Consider the following 18,028-nt stretch of genomic DNA (forward strand, 5'->3'; position numbering starts at 1 on the left):
CGGGCATTGCCATGACCTGTGGTGTAGGTCGCAGACGTGGCTTGGATCTGGCATTGCTGTGGCTCTGGCATAGGCCCGCAGGCAACAGCTCTGATTAGACCCCTAGCCTGGGAACCTCCATGTGATGCGGGTGCATCCCTAAAAAGACAAAAGACAAAAACAAATAAATTAAAAAAATTAAAGTACTGTTTCTAATCCAATGTTGCAGAAATACAGAATCCAATTTCTGCACCCAAGAACTTTTGATGAACTGGGTATAGAATACAACCTCACCAACACAAAACAAATTATTTTATTTTATTTTTATCATTTATTTATTTTTTTGTCTTTTTGTCTTTTAGGGCCACATTGGCAGTGGCATATGTTGGTTCCCAGGCTAGGGGCCAAATCGTAGCTGCAGCTGCTGGCCTATGCCAGATCTGAGCCGCGTCTGCAACCTACACCACAGCTCCCAGCAACGCAGGATCCTTAACCCACTGAGCAAGGCCAGGGATCAAACCCGTGTCCCAATGGATGCCAATCGGGCTCGTTAACCACTGAGCTACTATGGGAATTCCAAAACAACTTATTTTAAAATACAGTGGAGTGGAAGTTCAGAGTACACTATGTATACAAGTAAGTAAATCTATCAAGTGAATGATCAAACCAGTCAAAGCAATCACAGGCTCTCTTTGACCTGACATGTTCATGGAAAACTCTAGGCTCCTACTTAACTTTTTATATGAGAGACATATGACTGAAGTCTTAGTTTTGGAGCATGAATAGTCATGGAACATAAATTCTACATTTTACTTAGTGGAGCACTGGGCAAGTTTCAGTTAATCACTGAAGTCTAGTATGGGGTGTGCCAGAAGTGCTGGGAAGATATCCCAGACTTACTGCAGATCCCAGAAGAAAGCTGGTGGACTATCTCTACTGTTCATCATCCGTGTGAACAGAGATATGATCATGGTGGTAAAAACCAATTGCTTTTCTTAAACGAAACCTCTGGTAGTCAAATCTATTTTTCTTTGTCATGTGCTATGAATAAAATGATACTCATACCACTGCACAGTTTAAATTATTTCCTAGAGTGCAGTGGGCTTTGGAACTCAGTGATCTCAATTTTAAACTAACTCTTGGGGGAAGCAAAAGGAGTTGGCACCACACAGTGAAGTATTTCATCACCTACTCTCCCTTACCCCCCAAAACCCTGTATATCTTAGGTACAAAAATTCCATTACTTTGGCCTGAGATCAAGTTTCTTCATGTTGTAGTTTCAGTTAACACACTCCAAATGAAAGAATCCAAACAGACACTTGATAAGCTATCTACCATGTATCAAGTTCATATCAGTTGATCAGAAGACTATATTCTGAAATGACTGACAGTTCTTTGACAATACCAATGTATTACCTGTCAAGCTGCAAAATATGCTTTTGATATACGGAAGTGAAATAATATTGAAATAAAGCTAACTCTAAGTTAAAACAGCAGTTATGCTATTCCAAATGGATCCCAGATGACTGTGAAAGGCATATTTGTCTGCATAATAACAATTATATAAGTGATACGTGGTTATTACATTGATGAAAAACCTCAGTGCATATACTATGTAGGTACTCCTACCGTATTAAAATAAAAAACAATACTGAACTCAGTAACTTGAGTGGAACAGAAATTTGGAATTAGAAATTTAGAGAATAAAATATGGCAAAAGTTTGGTCATTGGTATTAAGGATGCAACTTATTTCCTCTAAGCTTACCTCTGAGATTCCCTTATTAGAGGAAATGTGTGATAATTGGTTCACTTTGGGTTAAATGATTGATATTTTTAACATATGAAACCGGTTATTTTGTAGCTAAAGTTTACCCTGCTTTCCTATAGCTTCACAAACTTTCCATTTTAAATTACAGAACTTCCATGCTAATTATAAACTTTTATCTTTAAAAGTGGTGCTGCCTTTTAATCATTTGCTGTAGTTGATTTTTTTCTTTCCTAGAAGCTTATAGAAGATGGCACTGTTCTTAATTTTGACCAATGAAAATTTTGCTTGTCTAGCAGAAGCTCAAGGTTTTATTAATACTCTAGGAAGTCTTGGTCAAAGCCAGAATTTAATGCAAAGCAAAATGTTAAACACAAGAATTTATACTTACAACATATGAATGCTTATCTGTGTTAGCAAAGGAAATAAAAACTTCTTTTTTCCTCACCTGGGCAATATACTGAGAGCTATTTCACCTTTTTCAAAATTAGCCAGAGCCAGATTGGTTCAGGTGGTAAAGCTGGAGTCAGTTCATGGGCTGGTGAGCTGGTTTGCTTGATTCTCTTCTCTGTCATCACTGTCTGTGCTGTGAGTTTGCAGCTCTGTGCCCTGGAAATGGCAGGTGGAGCAATAAGTGCAAATCCATCTCTAGAGGTCCCTAAACTGCTAAATATATGTGATCCAGGGATAGTTGTTCAGTAGCCTTAATCTTGAGTGATAAACATGGGAATGGGAGGGTCCATGGGAGATGCATTAACTCCGGTCAAAAAGTACCAGTAAGTGTAAATAATAATAACAATGCAGAGTGCCTGTCATGGCTCAGAAGAAATGAATCTGACTAGCATTCATGAGGATGCAGGTTTGATCCCTGGCTTCAGTGTGTTAAGGATCCAGCATTGCTGTGGCTGTGGCATAGGCCAGTGGCTACAGCTCTGATTTGACCCCTAGCCTGGGAATCTCCATATGTAGCAGGTATGCCCCTAAAAAAAACAAAAACAAAAACAAAATGACAATGATAACTACGATTTATTTAGTGTTCCTTGGGACCAGGCATGGTGCTATGTACTTCTTCCCTCCGCATGATGTGGTTTTGTCTACATTTTACAGAGGCTCAAAGAGTTGTATAACTTACGAAGTTCATAGTGATGGAGCCGTGATTTGAAACAGGCATGTCTCATCCCAAAGGCCATGCTTATAATCCAGAGGCTTTCCAATCTGGATCTGTAGAACATGAGAGTCACCTGAGAGATTTCTAAAGGATGTGTTTCCCACTGGAGAGAGTAGGGAGAAAGGGGAACCCTTCTACACTGTTGGTGGGACTTATATGCTGAGAACTATAAAACATTAATCAAGGAAATTAAAGAAGATGTAAAGAAATGGAAAGATATTCTATGATCCTGGGTTGGAAAAATTAATATTATAAAAATGGCTATAGTACCCAAAGCAATCTATAGATTCAATGCAACCCCTATCAAATTACCCACAACATTTTTCACAGAACTAGAAGAAACAATCCAAAAATTTATAAGGAACCACAAAAGACCCAGAATTGCCAAAGCAATTCTGAAGAACAAAAACCAAGCAGGAGGCATAACTCTCCCAAACTGCAGGCAATATTACAAAGCCACAGTCATCAAGATAGTGTTGTGCTGGTACTGAAACAGATATAGAGACCAATGGGACAGAATAGACCCAGAAATAAACCCAGACACTTATGGTCAATTAATCTTTGACAAAGGAGGCGAGAACATATAATGGGAAAAGACAGTCTTTTCAGCAAATATTGCTGCGAAACCTGGACAGCTACATGCAAAGCAATGAAACTAGAACACACCCTCACACCATGCAAAAAAATAAACTCAAAATGGCTGAAAGGCTTAAATATAAGACAAGACACCATCAAACTCCTGGAAGAGAACATAGGCAAAACATTCTCTGACATCAACCTTACAAATGTTTTTTCAGGACAGTCTCCCAAAGCAACAGAAATAAAAGCAAAAATAAACCAATGGGACCTAATCAAACTGACTAGCTTTTGCACAGCAAAGGAAACCAAAAAGAAAACAAAAAGACAACTTACAGAATGGAAGAAAAGAGTTTCAAATGATGCAACTGACAAGGGCTTAATCTCTAAAATATACAAAATACACCTCAACAGCAAAAAAGCCAACAATCCAATTGAAAAATGGGCAAAAGATCTGAATAGACATTTCTTCAAGGAAGACATACAGATGGCAAACAAGCACATGAAAAAATGCTCAACATCCCTGATTATTAGAGAAATGCAAATCAAAACTACCATGAGATACCACCTCACATCAGTCAGAATGGCCATCAACAATAAATCCACAAATAACAAATGCTGGAGGGTGTATGGAGAAAAGGGAACCCTCCTGCACTGTTGGTGGGAATGTAAGTTGGTACAACCACTATGGAGAACAGTATGAAGGTACTTTAGAAAACTATATATAGAAGTACCATATGACCCAGCAATCCCACTCTTGGACATATACCTGGACGAAACTTTCCTTGAAAAAGACACATGCACCCGCATGTTCATTGCAGCTCTATTTGCAATAGCCAAGACACGGAAACAACCCAAATGTCCATCGACAGATGATTGGATTAGGAAGAAGTGGTATATATACACAATGGAATACTACTCAGCCATAAAAAATAACAAAATAATGCCATTTGCGGCAACATGGATGGAACTAGAGACTCATACTGAGTGAAGTAAGTCAGAAAGAGAAAGACAAATACCAAATGATATCACTTATATCTGGAAACTAATATATGGCACAAATGAACCTTTCCACAGAAAAGAAAATCATGGACTTGGAGAACAGACTTGTGGTTGCTGGAGGGAAGAGGGGAGGAGTGGGATGGATTGGGAGCTTGGGGTTAATAGATGTAGACTATTGCCTTTGGAATGGATTAGCAATGAGATCGGGCTATGTAGCGCTGGGAACTATGTCTGGTCACTTGTGATGGAGTATGATAATGTGAGAAAAAAGAATGTATACATGTATGTGTAACTGGGTCACCATGCCGTACAGTGGAAAATTGACAGAACACTGTAAACCAGCTATAGTGGAAAAAAATAAAAATAATTATAAAAATCAAAAAAGGAAAAAGAAACATACTTTAATTAAAAAATAATGCTGGTGGAAAAATGGCACCAACAGACTTGCTTGATGCAGACTTGCTGCAAAACTTCAATTTGTAAAAAACAAAATCTGCAAAGTGCAATAAAAAATTAAAAAAATAAAAATAAATTAGTGCAGTCGCTATGGAAAACAATATGGTTCCTTAAAAAAACTAAAAATAGAAGTACCATATGATCTAACAATCCCACTCCTGGTCATGTATCCACAGAAAACTCTAGTTCAAATAGATACATGCACCCCAAAGTTCACAGCAGCACTATACACAACTGTCAAGACATAGAAGCAACCATCACCAGATGAATATATATATATATATATATATATATATATATACACACACACACACACACACATATATATGTGTGTGTGTGTGTGTGTGTGTGTATATGTATATATAGTGGAATATTACTCTGCCTTCAAAAAGAATGAAATAATGCCATTTGCAGCAACATGGATGTAGAAATGATTATACTGAGTAAAGTAAGTCATAGAGAGAAAGAGAAGTATCACATAATAATACGTGGAATCTAAAAAATGATACAAATGAACTTACTTATAAAACAGAAACAGACTCAGATATAGAAAGCAAAGTTTGTTTACCAAAGGGGAAGGAAGTGGAGGGATAAAGCAAGAGTTTGGGATTATCAGATATACACTGCCATATATAAAATAGAGAAACAACAAGGTCCTACTGTATAGTACATGAACTATATTCAATATCTTGTAATAAACTATAATGGAAAAGAATTTGAAAACATATATATCACAGATATGTGGAATTCCCATTGTGGCTCAGTGGAAATGAAATGGACTAGTATCCATAATGATGCCTGGTTGGATCCCTGGCCCTGTTCAGTGGGCTAATGATCCTGTATTGCCAGTATAGGTCGTAGACATAGCTCAGATCTGGCATTGCTGTGGCTGTGGTATAGGCCAGCAGCTGCAGCTCCAATTTGACCCCTAGCCTGGGAACCTCCGTATGCCACAGCTGTGGCCCTAAAAAAAAAAAAAAAAAAAAAGAAAAAGAAAAAAAAAACTTCCCATGTTATTACATATTTTTCCGATATAATTTTTCAATCTATGTGATATTACATCATACAAATACATCAATTTATTTGAACAAATACTTATTAAGTATTTAAATTGTTCCCAATTAGCAAACAACACTTCATAGGGGGAAAAAAAGAACTTATTTCCTGGTTCCAGGAGCCAAAGAATTTGATTCTGTGAACCTGGGGGGCAGCCTGAAATCTGGTCCCTTCTTTTTTTGTTTTTAACAGTTCTCCCAAGTGATTTTAACCCTGATCAAGATTTAAAGGAGTTCTCGTCATGGCTCAGTGGTTAACAAACCCAACTAGTACCCGTGAGGATGTGGGTACGATCCCTGGCTCAGTGGGTTAAGGATCTGGCATTGTTGTGAGCTGTGATGTAGGTGGGAGACTCGGCTCGGATCCCGAGTTGCTGTGGCTGTGGCGTGGGCCAGCAACTACAACTCCGACTGGACCCCTAGCTTGGAAACCTCAATGTGCTGCAGGTGCAGCCCTAAAAAAAAAAGCCAAAAAGAAAAAGATTTAGAAACCACTACTCTAACCAGTGCTTCCTAATCCTTCGTAATAACGATACTATCTGCATGGTTCACAGGGCAGCAGACAAAGCTGCTTCCAAACAGCTGTCTGGAGCCTCCAGCCAGCACTGGTCCTACCCAGGCCTAAGGAGTCAACATAATAGCACATAGGTAAGCCAGCCCCAGAACACTAGTAGAATTGGTAATGCCTCAGTTAAGACTCCCCAGTCTAAAATCCTAGAGCCGAACACTGATCAGTGTTTTGAAACTGTTATATAGAGGAAACACTTGTATGAGAAACTGAAAGGATGGAACTTCCGAAATGGCTTCATACAGTTTCTGAGTCCCCAAACTGCTCCCCAGCAAAGGCTCTTGTGCTGAGAGGTATCTTACTTATTGCTCCCAGGATTGGCTGAGAAGCAAATTACCTTTTGGGTAGAACACAAGGAGCTCAGGTTAGAAGTAGGAGGTTGGAGAGGAGAAGCCGGGGGAGAATTTTTCTTCATTTGGTCCATAAGGCGATTTTTCTCATCTTAATAACAAAGAATTAGCTCCCAAGATAGGAAATACTCAACAGAGGAATAGGTTTCTTTGTTGGGGGGAGGACAGAAGAAACAACATGTAACTATAGTGGGAAGAGGTGCATGCAAAACAGAGGTCTTTGAAGGCAGCTCAAAGACATGGTGATCACCTCAGAGGACCAGGCAACAGAGGCAGGGAAAGCTCCTCCTCTTCTGAAAACCTCTCTGAGATGAACTCTGAAGCGTCAGTTGGGGTTTGCCAGTCACAGAAAGGCAGAGGGGATCTCAGGGAGAGGGCTCCGGAGTTGTGCAAAGTAAAAACACTGTGAACTCTGCTAAAGCAGGTACCAGGTCTTGGTCTCTCCTGAATCATGCACTGAAGCAGGAACATTATAAAGATTCCTAAAATATGTGTTGGATTGAAACAAATGACAAAAATTGAAAGGAGGAATTTCAGCTTCTCATGAATTTTAGGTAGTTATGCTTCAAGCTCACAGCCTACTTTGTCTACTTTAATTTACTCCAGGTCCTAAACTTTCAGACCCAATGAAATTTGCATGTCCAAATTGCACAAGCTTAAGCACCTTTCAAAACAGCTAATTTCTGGGGTTCCCTGGTGGCCTAGCAGGTTAAGAATCCAGTGTTGTCACTACCGTGGCTTGGGTCACTGCTCTGGCTCAGGTTCAGTCCCTGGCCTGGAACATCCGCCTGCCATGAGCACAGCCAAAAATAAATAAATTAATAAGAAAGAAAGAAAGAAAGAAAGAAAGAAAGCTAATTTCCATCAGACAAGCTTTTTAAAATAGTAAAATGACACACATATACAGAGTTCTAAAGTCAAAAAATAAAAAATAAAGAATACAAACAAACAAACAAACAAAAAAAAAACTGGGGTTGCTCGTGTGGCTCAGCAGTAACGAACCTGGCTAGTATCCATGAGGATGCGGATTTGATCCCTGGCTTCACTCAGTGGGTTAAGGATCCAGTGTTGCTGTGAACTGAGGTATAGTTTGCAGATACAACTTAGGTCTGGCATTGCTGTGGCTGTGGCATAGGCCAGCAGCTGCAGCTCTAACTTGACCCCCAGACTAGGAACTTCCATATGCTGCAGGTGCAGACCTAAAAGGCCAAAAAAAAAAAAAAGCAAAAAAAAATTAAAAATTGAAAAAATAAGAGTTTCATAGCTCTTAGGTAAAATGGTTTTGAGGTTTATATAAAAGAAGAAACATGTAGTGTTTTTTATGGTGCATTGGTTTTTCTTAAATGTTTTGGTAAAAAACAAAGATGGCCAATCTTATCAACACTAAACAGTTCTAGTGGACATAACAGTTACATTTTTTTTTTTTTGACCTTGCCCACTGCATGCAGAAGTTCCTGGGCCAGAGATTGAACCCTCACCACAGCAGTTACCCAAGCCACAGCAGTGACAAGGACAGATCTTTAACCTGCTAGGCTACCCGGGAACTCCACAGCCATAATTTTTAGGATTATATTTTTCTATGTAAATACTTTCTTCCTAAATAAAAATTACTTTAGTCATGCCAATATTACAGATGGTAAAGTAAATCTAAGAATATCGTGAAACTGGAAATAAATTTTTTAGTTTGGTCCCTTTACCAGAATTTCTCAAATTTGGGATTGAAATATCATTTGCATACACAAAACTGTTTTATGCTGTTCTTTTGTCACATCGTCATAATATGGATGGCTCTGTTTTGAATGCAAATTATATTTAGGGTCACTCATTATCATTTTAACAAATATTATAGCTCTGTGTTCTCAAGTCTCTCTTCCTCTATATCACACTTGTACATAACTTTATGAAATTGGTATTTAATGGGCAATAATCTCCTAACCTTAACAAAGCAAATTATTAACCCATCAACAGTAGAGCAAGAGACGCAAAAGGTCTCGTTAATGACATGCTGAGCTGACTCAAAAATTTATTCACTCATACATCTGTATTCTTAAAACAGCTCCTATTAAAATATAACACTCATACAATATATTCTATGCTATCACTTTAAAACTGAGAGCAAACTAGTGAAGGTGGCATAAAAAAATATGTGAGACCAAGAATGGCAAAAGAGGACATTATCCAGTTTTTTTTTTGGTTTTTTTTTTTTTTTTTTGATGTAACATAGATCAGACTAGCTTCATTCTTCTAAGGCCTCAATGATACTCTACCAGGCATTAATTTGAAAGCCTCAAGCCACCTTGAGTCACTCAATAGAAACAAAAATCTAAGCAGGGGGCAGAGAAGACTAGTAATTTTTTAAAAAAGAAATGCAACTGGAGAAAATAAGATGTTTTGTTCCACTAGAAATATGACTCTTCACTTTCCCAATCTAACAGGGGCTTGTTCTTATACTATGAATAATATAGCTGTAACTCATCAGAATTGTCTACATTTTAATTTGAAAAATCGTTCCTATGTTAATCTTTAATAGCCTGTCTTCTGGACCAACAGAAAGAGTTACAAAAGAAGTCATTTACAGTGGCGTAATTAAGGCCTATGAGAAGCATATTCAGTAATGTGGTGCCGTGCCCCTTTTCATCCAATGGCCTTGCTGGTATATAGATCCACCATTTGATCAGTGCATCTGGCCCCAGGGGCTTCATGGTCTGCAAGCCACAACCTACTAATAAGCACCCTCCAGCTTGTTTGCTAAACAGATCAGTCCTGGCAGGCACCCAAAAACTCCAGGCCTTGAAACTTGGAGCTTTTTAACTTGCACGGCCTATTGTGTGGCAAGCAAGAGAATAAACTATGTACCTCATAAATGCAGAGCAATTATGGATCAGTTAGTAATACAGCTGTGGCTCAAAAGATTGCTTACCTAAACCAAATCGAGGCCTAATTTATTTTTGTATTGTCTTTGTTAAAAACCAAACAAACAGCTCTACAGAGCTTGTATACACAGTAAAGAAAATGGCTGCATTTTCCTTATAAACAAGATGGCAACTATTGGCTAAAAGATATCATCCTCAGTAGCTGTAGGTTGTCTTTTAGAACCAAGTCATTGCTCATCGTAGACTCCTGAGGTTGTTTATGGAAAAGTGGAAGGTAGAAGGCTTTCACTAACTGAATGTGTTAGGGGTCGGGGGCTACACAATGCTGTTTCTTGCTGTAGATAGATAAAATATCATCAACTTCAAGCATGAGGATGTAAAAATGAAGTAGTCTTTATTTACAAAGAAGTGGTAAAGTAGCTTGAGTTTGTGTGCAATAATGTGCCAATAATTACGATGTGTGCTGGTAGACCTCTTTGGAAAAGCTCTGTTTTAACCAAAGTAATACTTTCCAACTTATGAATCCACATGATACAAAAACAAAACTAACTAAAGCACATTAGGTTTGTAGAGGTATTAACTTTAACTTACCTGAAAACGGCTAGCAGAGCATCAGCATAGAATTTTTACTCCATAACTAATGTTTTTCTACTGTTTGAACATCTATACTATGATAACTGCATTAAGTAACAAACCTTAGAACCTTGGGAAAGTGTTGTGAGAACTCTTTGTGACCTTCATTTTAGGAAATGCGTAATTTTGAAAATGTCTCTACAGATAATAATAGATAATAAAGACATAGTAAGGCTGGTTTGAAGGAGATAGAATCTAGATCTGGTTTCATTATTTATTAACCATGTGACCTTAAGCAATCAACATTCCTAACTGAACTTCATTCCCCTCATCTGTAAATAGGAGTATGACTATCTTGGAGGGATGCTGAACAGGAACTTTGTTAATGGAGGTAAGTACTTAGTAATGTGCAAATATCTACAAGTGTAAACTCTTTTTGTTGCTAAATAGAAACAAACTTAGAGAACTGTCAGGTACATATCTGTGAATGACTGAATAGATATCTTTGGGACCAACTTACAATGATACTAATCAACTTGATTTAGGGATTAGAATATTAATTTAGGATTTATAGAGAATGGTGTATGATCTCATATTACCTTTTGATTTGCTAGCCATTTCTTAATCCTTAAATTTTGCTACAGTGTGGATATTTGAGATAAATTGATGACTAAATGCTCCAGTTATTAGCTCCAAATCTTAGGGTATCCAATCTGATTGCAATATGCATGAGTTGGCATTAAGCATATATTTTAGTACTTTTTCCTGACAGATAATCAGTGTCTGCCCTCTGCTCCTATTTTATGTAATGTTATTAGTCAGCTATTGCTTCAACAATGCTATGTAACAAACCACGCCCCAAAGCCCAATGGCTTAAAATGGTATGCACTTATCTCCCACTCACGAATCTGCAGGTTGACTGCAACTTATCAGGCTAGGGTGGACTTCAGGCTCTGGGATCTGGTCTTTGAATTCCAGGATCTAGGCTGAAGATTGGGTGTAAGTCTGTTCCACATGTCTTTTCTCTTCCTTGAATAAGTGACTATCCAGGAAATGTTCTTTTCATATCAAAGGGAAGAGGTTTAAAGCATTGGCCCTGAATGCACACGCTAACATTTCACCCAAATTCCATCAAGCCAAGTGATGAAGCCCAACTACAGTGGGACAGGGAAGTATATTTCATTTCAGTGGGAGGGACTTCAAAATTACAGGGCCAGGGCCCTTGGTGAGCAATTCAAACACAAGGAAAGCATGATGAATTGGAACAATGATCCAATCTAACATACATGTTTTTGTAAGTGAGCTTATATTTTAGTTTTCTACATCTTAAACATCATTAATAACTTTTGATTACATTCTTAAATCACCCATAACTTAAGTAACCCATGTGGCTATCAAACGCTTGGAATATGGCTAGCCCAAACTTTAATTTGCTGGAAGTATAAAATACACATCGGATTTTGATGACTTTGCCAAAAAAAAAAAAAAAAGAGGGTAAAATATAATCACCTTTGTACATAAAGATATTTCTACCAAACTCTTAAACCAGAACTAGAGCCCTGACATGGCAACATGGGTGAGGAAGAAGAAACTTTGGTAGATGCTCTACTCCCTGAAGAGTTCTTGCTGCCTTTTTTTGGAATAAGGGAATTCCATTCTAACCCAGCCCCAATAAAAAGTATCAGAATGAAAATCCTCAGCATACTCAACAATTTTTTCCCCAGATTTTATCTCAATTTCTGGTAAATAGATATTAGGAGATCACTGTCAGCATGGGTTCTGAAATCATCCTGAATCTGTCCTAATTTCATAGGACTCTTTTTTTTCTGGTGGCCCCCCAGAGATCAGTTAAATCCTACCTCCAGCAGAATACAACTCTGCCTGGAAAGAGCTTTTTGTGAACTAATTACCCAAATTTTGAAAGGCGTGAAACTAAGAAATTCTATAACTGAGGTAACTTGTTGCTATGTCAGTTCATATCTCCCAACACATTCCTTTCAAAAAAATAAATAAATAAAAGAATAGTAATAACAGAGAAAACTACATAAAAGCATTCCCTTGGCATGAATAAAAGACAGAATGTCTAAACTTCAAATTATCGGAGGTTAAAAAAAGTAAACATGGAGTTCCCGTCATGGCGCAGTGGTTAACGAATCCGACTGGGAACCATGAGGTTGCGGGTTCGGTCCCTGCCCTTGCTCAGTGGGTTAAAGATCCGGCGTTGCCGTGAGCTGTGGTGTAGGTTGCAGACATGGCTCGGATCCCGAATTGCTGTGGCTCTGGCTTAGGCCGGGGGCTACAGCTCCAATTCGACCCCTAGCCTGGGAACCTCCACATGCTGCGGGAGTGGCCCAAGAAATAGCAAAAAAAAAAGAAAAAAAAAAAAAAAGTAAACATAAAATCCTAGCAGGCTACCCTTATACTCCTGCTGCCCAAGCCTCTGGGGAGGATAGTCTGGGGAAGACTGCAGGGAAGAAAGAAGAGGGAAAAGGCCATATACTGATCTAAAATCACAGGAAGGGACAGTTCACCCTACATGTAAAAATGCTGGGAAGGAGTCCTCGTGGATCAGAACAAGATCAAGGAGGAGACTTAAAGTGTGTGCAAGACTCAAGGTGGCTTCTTGGGAAGGCAACTTTTCCAGGCAAAGGGGGGAAGGGGGACTTTAGTGATAAAGGAAAAGTGCCCTTAGAAAACTGCGCAGTGAAGGAGGAAAAACCAAGAGTAGGAAAGTTAGGACCATTAAAGACAAAAGAATATGAAAAAAAATCAAGGAACATCTTCCTCCCATAAATGCCCTGAACACACCCACAGCCCCCTCAACCACGCACAAGTTTTTAAAAATTAACGCTATGCTACACTGACAACAGAGGGAGCTCTTGAACTAGGAATCTTGCAAACTGCCCCAATCACACCATCCCTCTCCACAGAAATGCAAAGATGTAACAATCTTTACTTAAGCAAAAAATACCATAAAACAAAGATTAAAACAATTCTGCTGGTGAAAATTACTACCTACTCTCCACCTACTCCCTACCATGTCCTGGTAAGTCAGAGAACTGAGGTACCATGAAGATCTTCCCTCAGGAGTCAGGACCATTCTGCTAGGACACCTCGCTCAAATAAATGTTTACTATGAGGTCATGGCCATGGAAGCAACAAATGGAAGCACAGAGGCCAGTTATAAGATCAAGAAATGGGACTGCTCTAGGAAAGGTGCTGAAAACAGCAGGATTCAAGATATATTTTTTAAGTATCACCAGAATTGTTGATGGCTATGACATGAGGAGGAGGAGAAAAGTAAAGAATAGCTCTGGGGGCTTAGATCGGATAGCTGAGAGAATATAGGTACTATGGATTGAGTTAGTACTGGGGGAAGTGAATGAGAATTAAGAATTTGGTCATGTTAAGTTTCAAGCTTTCTTTCATGTTAAGTTTCAAGCTTCTAAATATACATTTTTGAATTTCATGGGTTTGATGCTATTATAAATTATATTGTTTAATTGCAATTTCCTATTGTTTAGTTCTGAAATTTAGAATTATACTTTAGTTTCATACATTGACCTTGTGTCCAATTACCTTGCTAAACCCATTACTAGTTCTAACAAGATTTTTTTATATATCCCTTAGGATTTTCTACATAGATAATCATGTATCTGTGAGTAAACACAGTTTTATTTTGTTGAGTCTAAGAGGTATGCCTTTTATTTTCTTTTTCTTGCCTTATTGCTCTGGCTCGGACCACCAATACAGCGTTGAATTGTGAATGCTGGAGTACTGTGAGTGTACTTGCTTTGTACTCTAAAGGAAGAGCATCCAATGTGACATTGCAGGATACTGTGCAGATGCCTTTTATCAGGTTGATCTACTCCCCTTGTGTGTCAGTTTGGCTCCTTGAAGAAGCAAATGCCAAAATGGGACTGGATATGCAAAATATTTACTGGAGGAAATTCCTGTGAAGGATAAAGGAGGAGGAAGTGTTCAGGAGAGATTTCATGTTTGCAGATCTGACACCTGTGACAGGAGAGCAGAAATTCTTGGTGCCTAACCAGGTGGTATGAACCAAACCTTTATATTTGAGGGGTCTGTATTCATGATAGCCCCTTCTCAGGGGCTGGATTTCTACACATGTCCATTTATGGTTACAACATGGCAAAGGAGTACCAGGAGGTGGCCAAATGGATCACCTGGGTTGCACAGGTTTTCTACCTGTCCCTACTGTATAACAGCAGTACCAAACTCCTGTTGATTTAGAGTTGATTATCCCTGCTGAGAGAGTGATTCCTCTTCTTGCTTGTTATTTCCTGGGTACAAGAACCCGAGAGTACTTTGGGTGTAACAGTAAATCATAGTTCAGTGTGACCTTTGCTGGGTCCCCTGGAAAGAGCGCACCCTCTGAGTATCAGGACACTGCAGAACCCAGATATGCAGGGATAAGAAACAAAAAATCCCAGTGGGTAAGTGAGGTTGAATGTTCAGAGGTGGCGGTAGTTGGATTTGCCTTGAAAGTAGAAGTTCATGCTGGTGAGATCATGAATAGCCTCTATCTCTGCCATCCTGGCATCTTGTTAATATTTCAAGCATGCCCATTCAGGGGAGGCCAATACTGAAAACTGTTAATGTCAACTGGCCAACCCATTGTATCTGCTAAATGAGCCTTTTTGTTAATGTATGAGGTACAAATCTTCATACTTCTTGTCAACTCTCATGTTCATTCACATTCCTTTATCCTAGATCTTTCATTTTCCAATCCTTTCCCTTACAGGTCCTTGAGAAGATGGCAAGGCCATTGACTACTGTCCTAGGAAATAGATATATTCTCACCTTGGGCCATGTCTCTTCCCACAAAGTAGATGACCAGGTACCACTCACAGCTCTGTCCATTAAGAATATTTTGGTTTTTTATGGACTTTTAAGGCCACTTCTGAGTGTATCTACTGTGCAGTTTCCATCGATTTTTACTTGTTCCCACATATTAAGCTGATCCAACTGTAAAAGCTTGGGTTTTTATCACCTTCTTTTGTTGCTTTTGTGAGACACCTTTATATGGCAATAGCTGCAAGCATGAGGAAAGAGAGCTCTGAGTTGGGTGACAGGTAGCTCTGAGTCTGGGCTACCTGGCCATACCCTTTGATAATATTTGGGGTTTATCCTAGATGCAACATTTCCACCTTGTTACAGGCTACTGCTGGGTATGCCAGACTTGATCACTTGGTACCACCAATGAAACCCAGATAATAATGAGCACATGGTCATCTGATGCCTTGATCAAGTGTTCCTAGCATATTACTAGATCCTAGCAGAGACAAAACATTTGGCTATGGAGCAACAAGCTGCAATGTCTTCTCTCCTCCTCAATCCTCTGCAAGAATTTTTATGGTATTGGAAATTGGAAATTCCTTTTTAATGCTTGATAAAATTCATCAGTGAAGCCAACTGGGCCTGGCAATTTTATTGTTGCAAAGTTTTAAATTATGAACACAATTTCTTTCATAGAAATAGGACTATTCATATTTTCTATTTTTTTAAGTTTTTATGATTTGTGTCTTTCAAAAAAATTTCCATTTCATCTAGGTCATTGGATTTGTTGCCACATAGTTGGGCATAATATTCTCTTATCATTTTCCTAATGTTTGTCAGGTCTGAAGTGATGCACCATCTTTCATTCTCAATGTCAATAATTTGACTTTTTCTTCATATCTTTTTTACTCATTTTGTAAAGCTTTCTTTCCACTTTAACATATCTCATAGAGCAGTACTCCTGGCAACAAATCATCTCATCTTTTGTTTGACTGAAAGTCTTTATTTCTCTTTCATTTAAAAAATATTTCCCAAATAAAGATAGAGTTATGTTGACAATTTCTTTCAACACTTTACCAATACCCTCCCAGCATCCTTTGGCCTAGATAGCTTGTGAAACCTTGTCTGTAATCATTTTTATCTTGCTTCTCTATAAACAATGCATCTTTTTCCTCAATGCTTTAAAATTTTCTCTTTATCTTTGCATTTTAGAAGTTTGATTATGATGTACGTTAGTGTGTTTTTCATTATGTTTGTCCTGCTTGGGGTTTGTTAAGTATCTTGGATCTGTGGATTTATACTTTTGTCAAGTTTTGACATGTAGCCATTATTCCTTCAAATATTTTTTGTTTCTCTAGTTATATGTATATTAGACTGTTTAATATTGTCTATAAATTACAGAGATGATGGGGGATTTTTCAGTCTTTTTTTTTTTCTGTTTTCATTTTGGATAGGTCTACTGCTGTATCCTCAGGTTCAGTACTCTTTTCTTTTCCAATATCTAATCTGCTGTTAATCTCATTCAGAGAATTTTTCATTTCAGATATTGTACTTTTCAACACTGAAAGTTCCATATGTTTCTTTTTCATGTCATTTGTTTCTTTCCTGTGTGCATTTTTAGATTAGTCATTTTAATGTGCAAGTATGCTAATACCATCACTGCTATCATTTCTGGGCCTATTTCTATTGATAGCTCCTTATCCTTGTATGGGTCACATTTTCCTGCTTCTTGAAATGTGTAATAATTTTTTATTGGGTGCTGGACATTGTGGATTTTATATTGTTGTGTCTTGATTTTATTGTCTATCTTCTAAAATAACTGGGTTTTATTTTAGTTGGCAGTTAAGTTGCTTATAGATGAGTAACTTATGGATCCTTCCAAGGCTAGTTTAGAGTCTTTCTTGGATGGTTCTATAGTGACCTTTATTCTAGGACAGATTCAGCCTCACTATGAAGGCATAAATTTTCTGGCATCTTAATTATTGAATTCTTGATATATTCAACAAGCGTTCCCCACAACAATCCTCAGAAGACTTCTGTGAGTTTGGAAACCAGTCAGTTCCCTAGTCTTCTTTGCTCAACCTCATCACGTTTAATATTATGCATGCATGACTTAGTATTTAATAAAAACTCAGTGGGATCCCTATGTATATTTCTTGAGCTCTTTGTGTGTGTGTATGTGTGTGTGTGTGTGTGTGTGTGTGTGTGTGTGTGTGTGGAGTTCCTCTTCTCTGGAACTCTGCTTTACAACTTTTAGGTGCCTCTAATACCCTGCACAGTAATCAGTGTCTAAGACTCAGAGAAACCAAGGCTGCCACACTCTCCTTGGGATCTCCTTGGGATCTTCTCCTTCTTCCTCCCACTGAGAAGGTTTGGTAATTGCAGTGCTGACTGCAATGGTTTCCCTTCTCTTGAGGTTTCCAGAATTATACATCCTATTGTCCAAACTCTGAAAACATCTGCTTCAAATCTTTTATCCAGTATTCTTGTTGTTTAAAGTGGAAGGTGAATTCATGTTACTCCATTGTGACCGGGTACAGAATTTTTAGGCAGTTGAATATTTGAGTCTGTCTCTGGAACTCAGGAGAGAAGTCTAGTCTGAAGCTATAAATCTGGCAGTCATGTAGTACAAGGGTTTCTCCAGACTTGATTACACTGTGTGGAAATGGTGCTCCTTTCAGCCCCTGGGGGAAGCTGGCTGGTAATTACAGGCTGGGCCCAACCAATAGCTGCCACCTCCACTTGCCCCAGTATGAAAAAAATTTTAAATATATATTACTTCTACATGTTCTACTATAAAGTAATATGGAGAAGAGCAAAGGGTTAAGCCCTGGGCATTCTAAAACTTAGAGGTGGGGGTGG

General features: G+C 38.4%; 1 protein-coding gene across 1 annotated transcript in view; it reads right to left on the bottom strand.

Moving 5' to 3' along the window:
- The window catches only part of LOC100522040 (formiminotransferase N-terminal subdomain-containing protein-like), a 181,709-nt gene continuing 164,189 nt past the window's right edge, over positions 509 to 18,028 (bottom strand). Inside the window, exon 7 of the mRNA XM_021075940.1 lies at positions 509 to 2,354. Coding sequence (XP_020931599.1) covers positions 2,320 to 2,354 — 35 coding nt within the window. The 3' untranslated portion in view covers positions 509 to 2,319. The remainder of the gene's footprint in view (positions 2,355 to 18,028) is intronic.

Source organism: Sus scrofa, chromosome 15 (assembly GCF_000003025.6).
Source record: "Sus scrofa isolate TJ Tabasco breed Duroc chromosome 15, Sscrofa11.1, whole genome shotgun sequence".
NCBI classification, from domain to species: Eukaryota; Metazoa; Chordata; class Mammalia; order Artiodactyla; family Suidae; genus Sus; species Sus scrofa.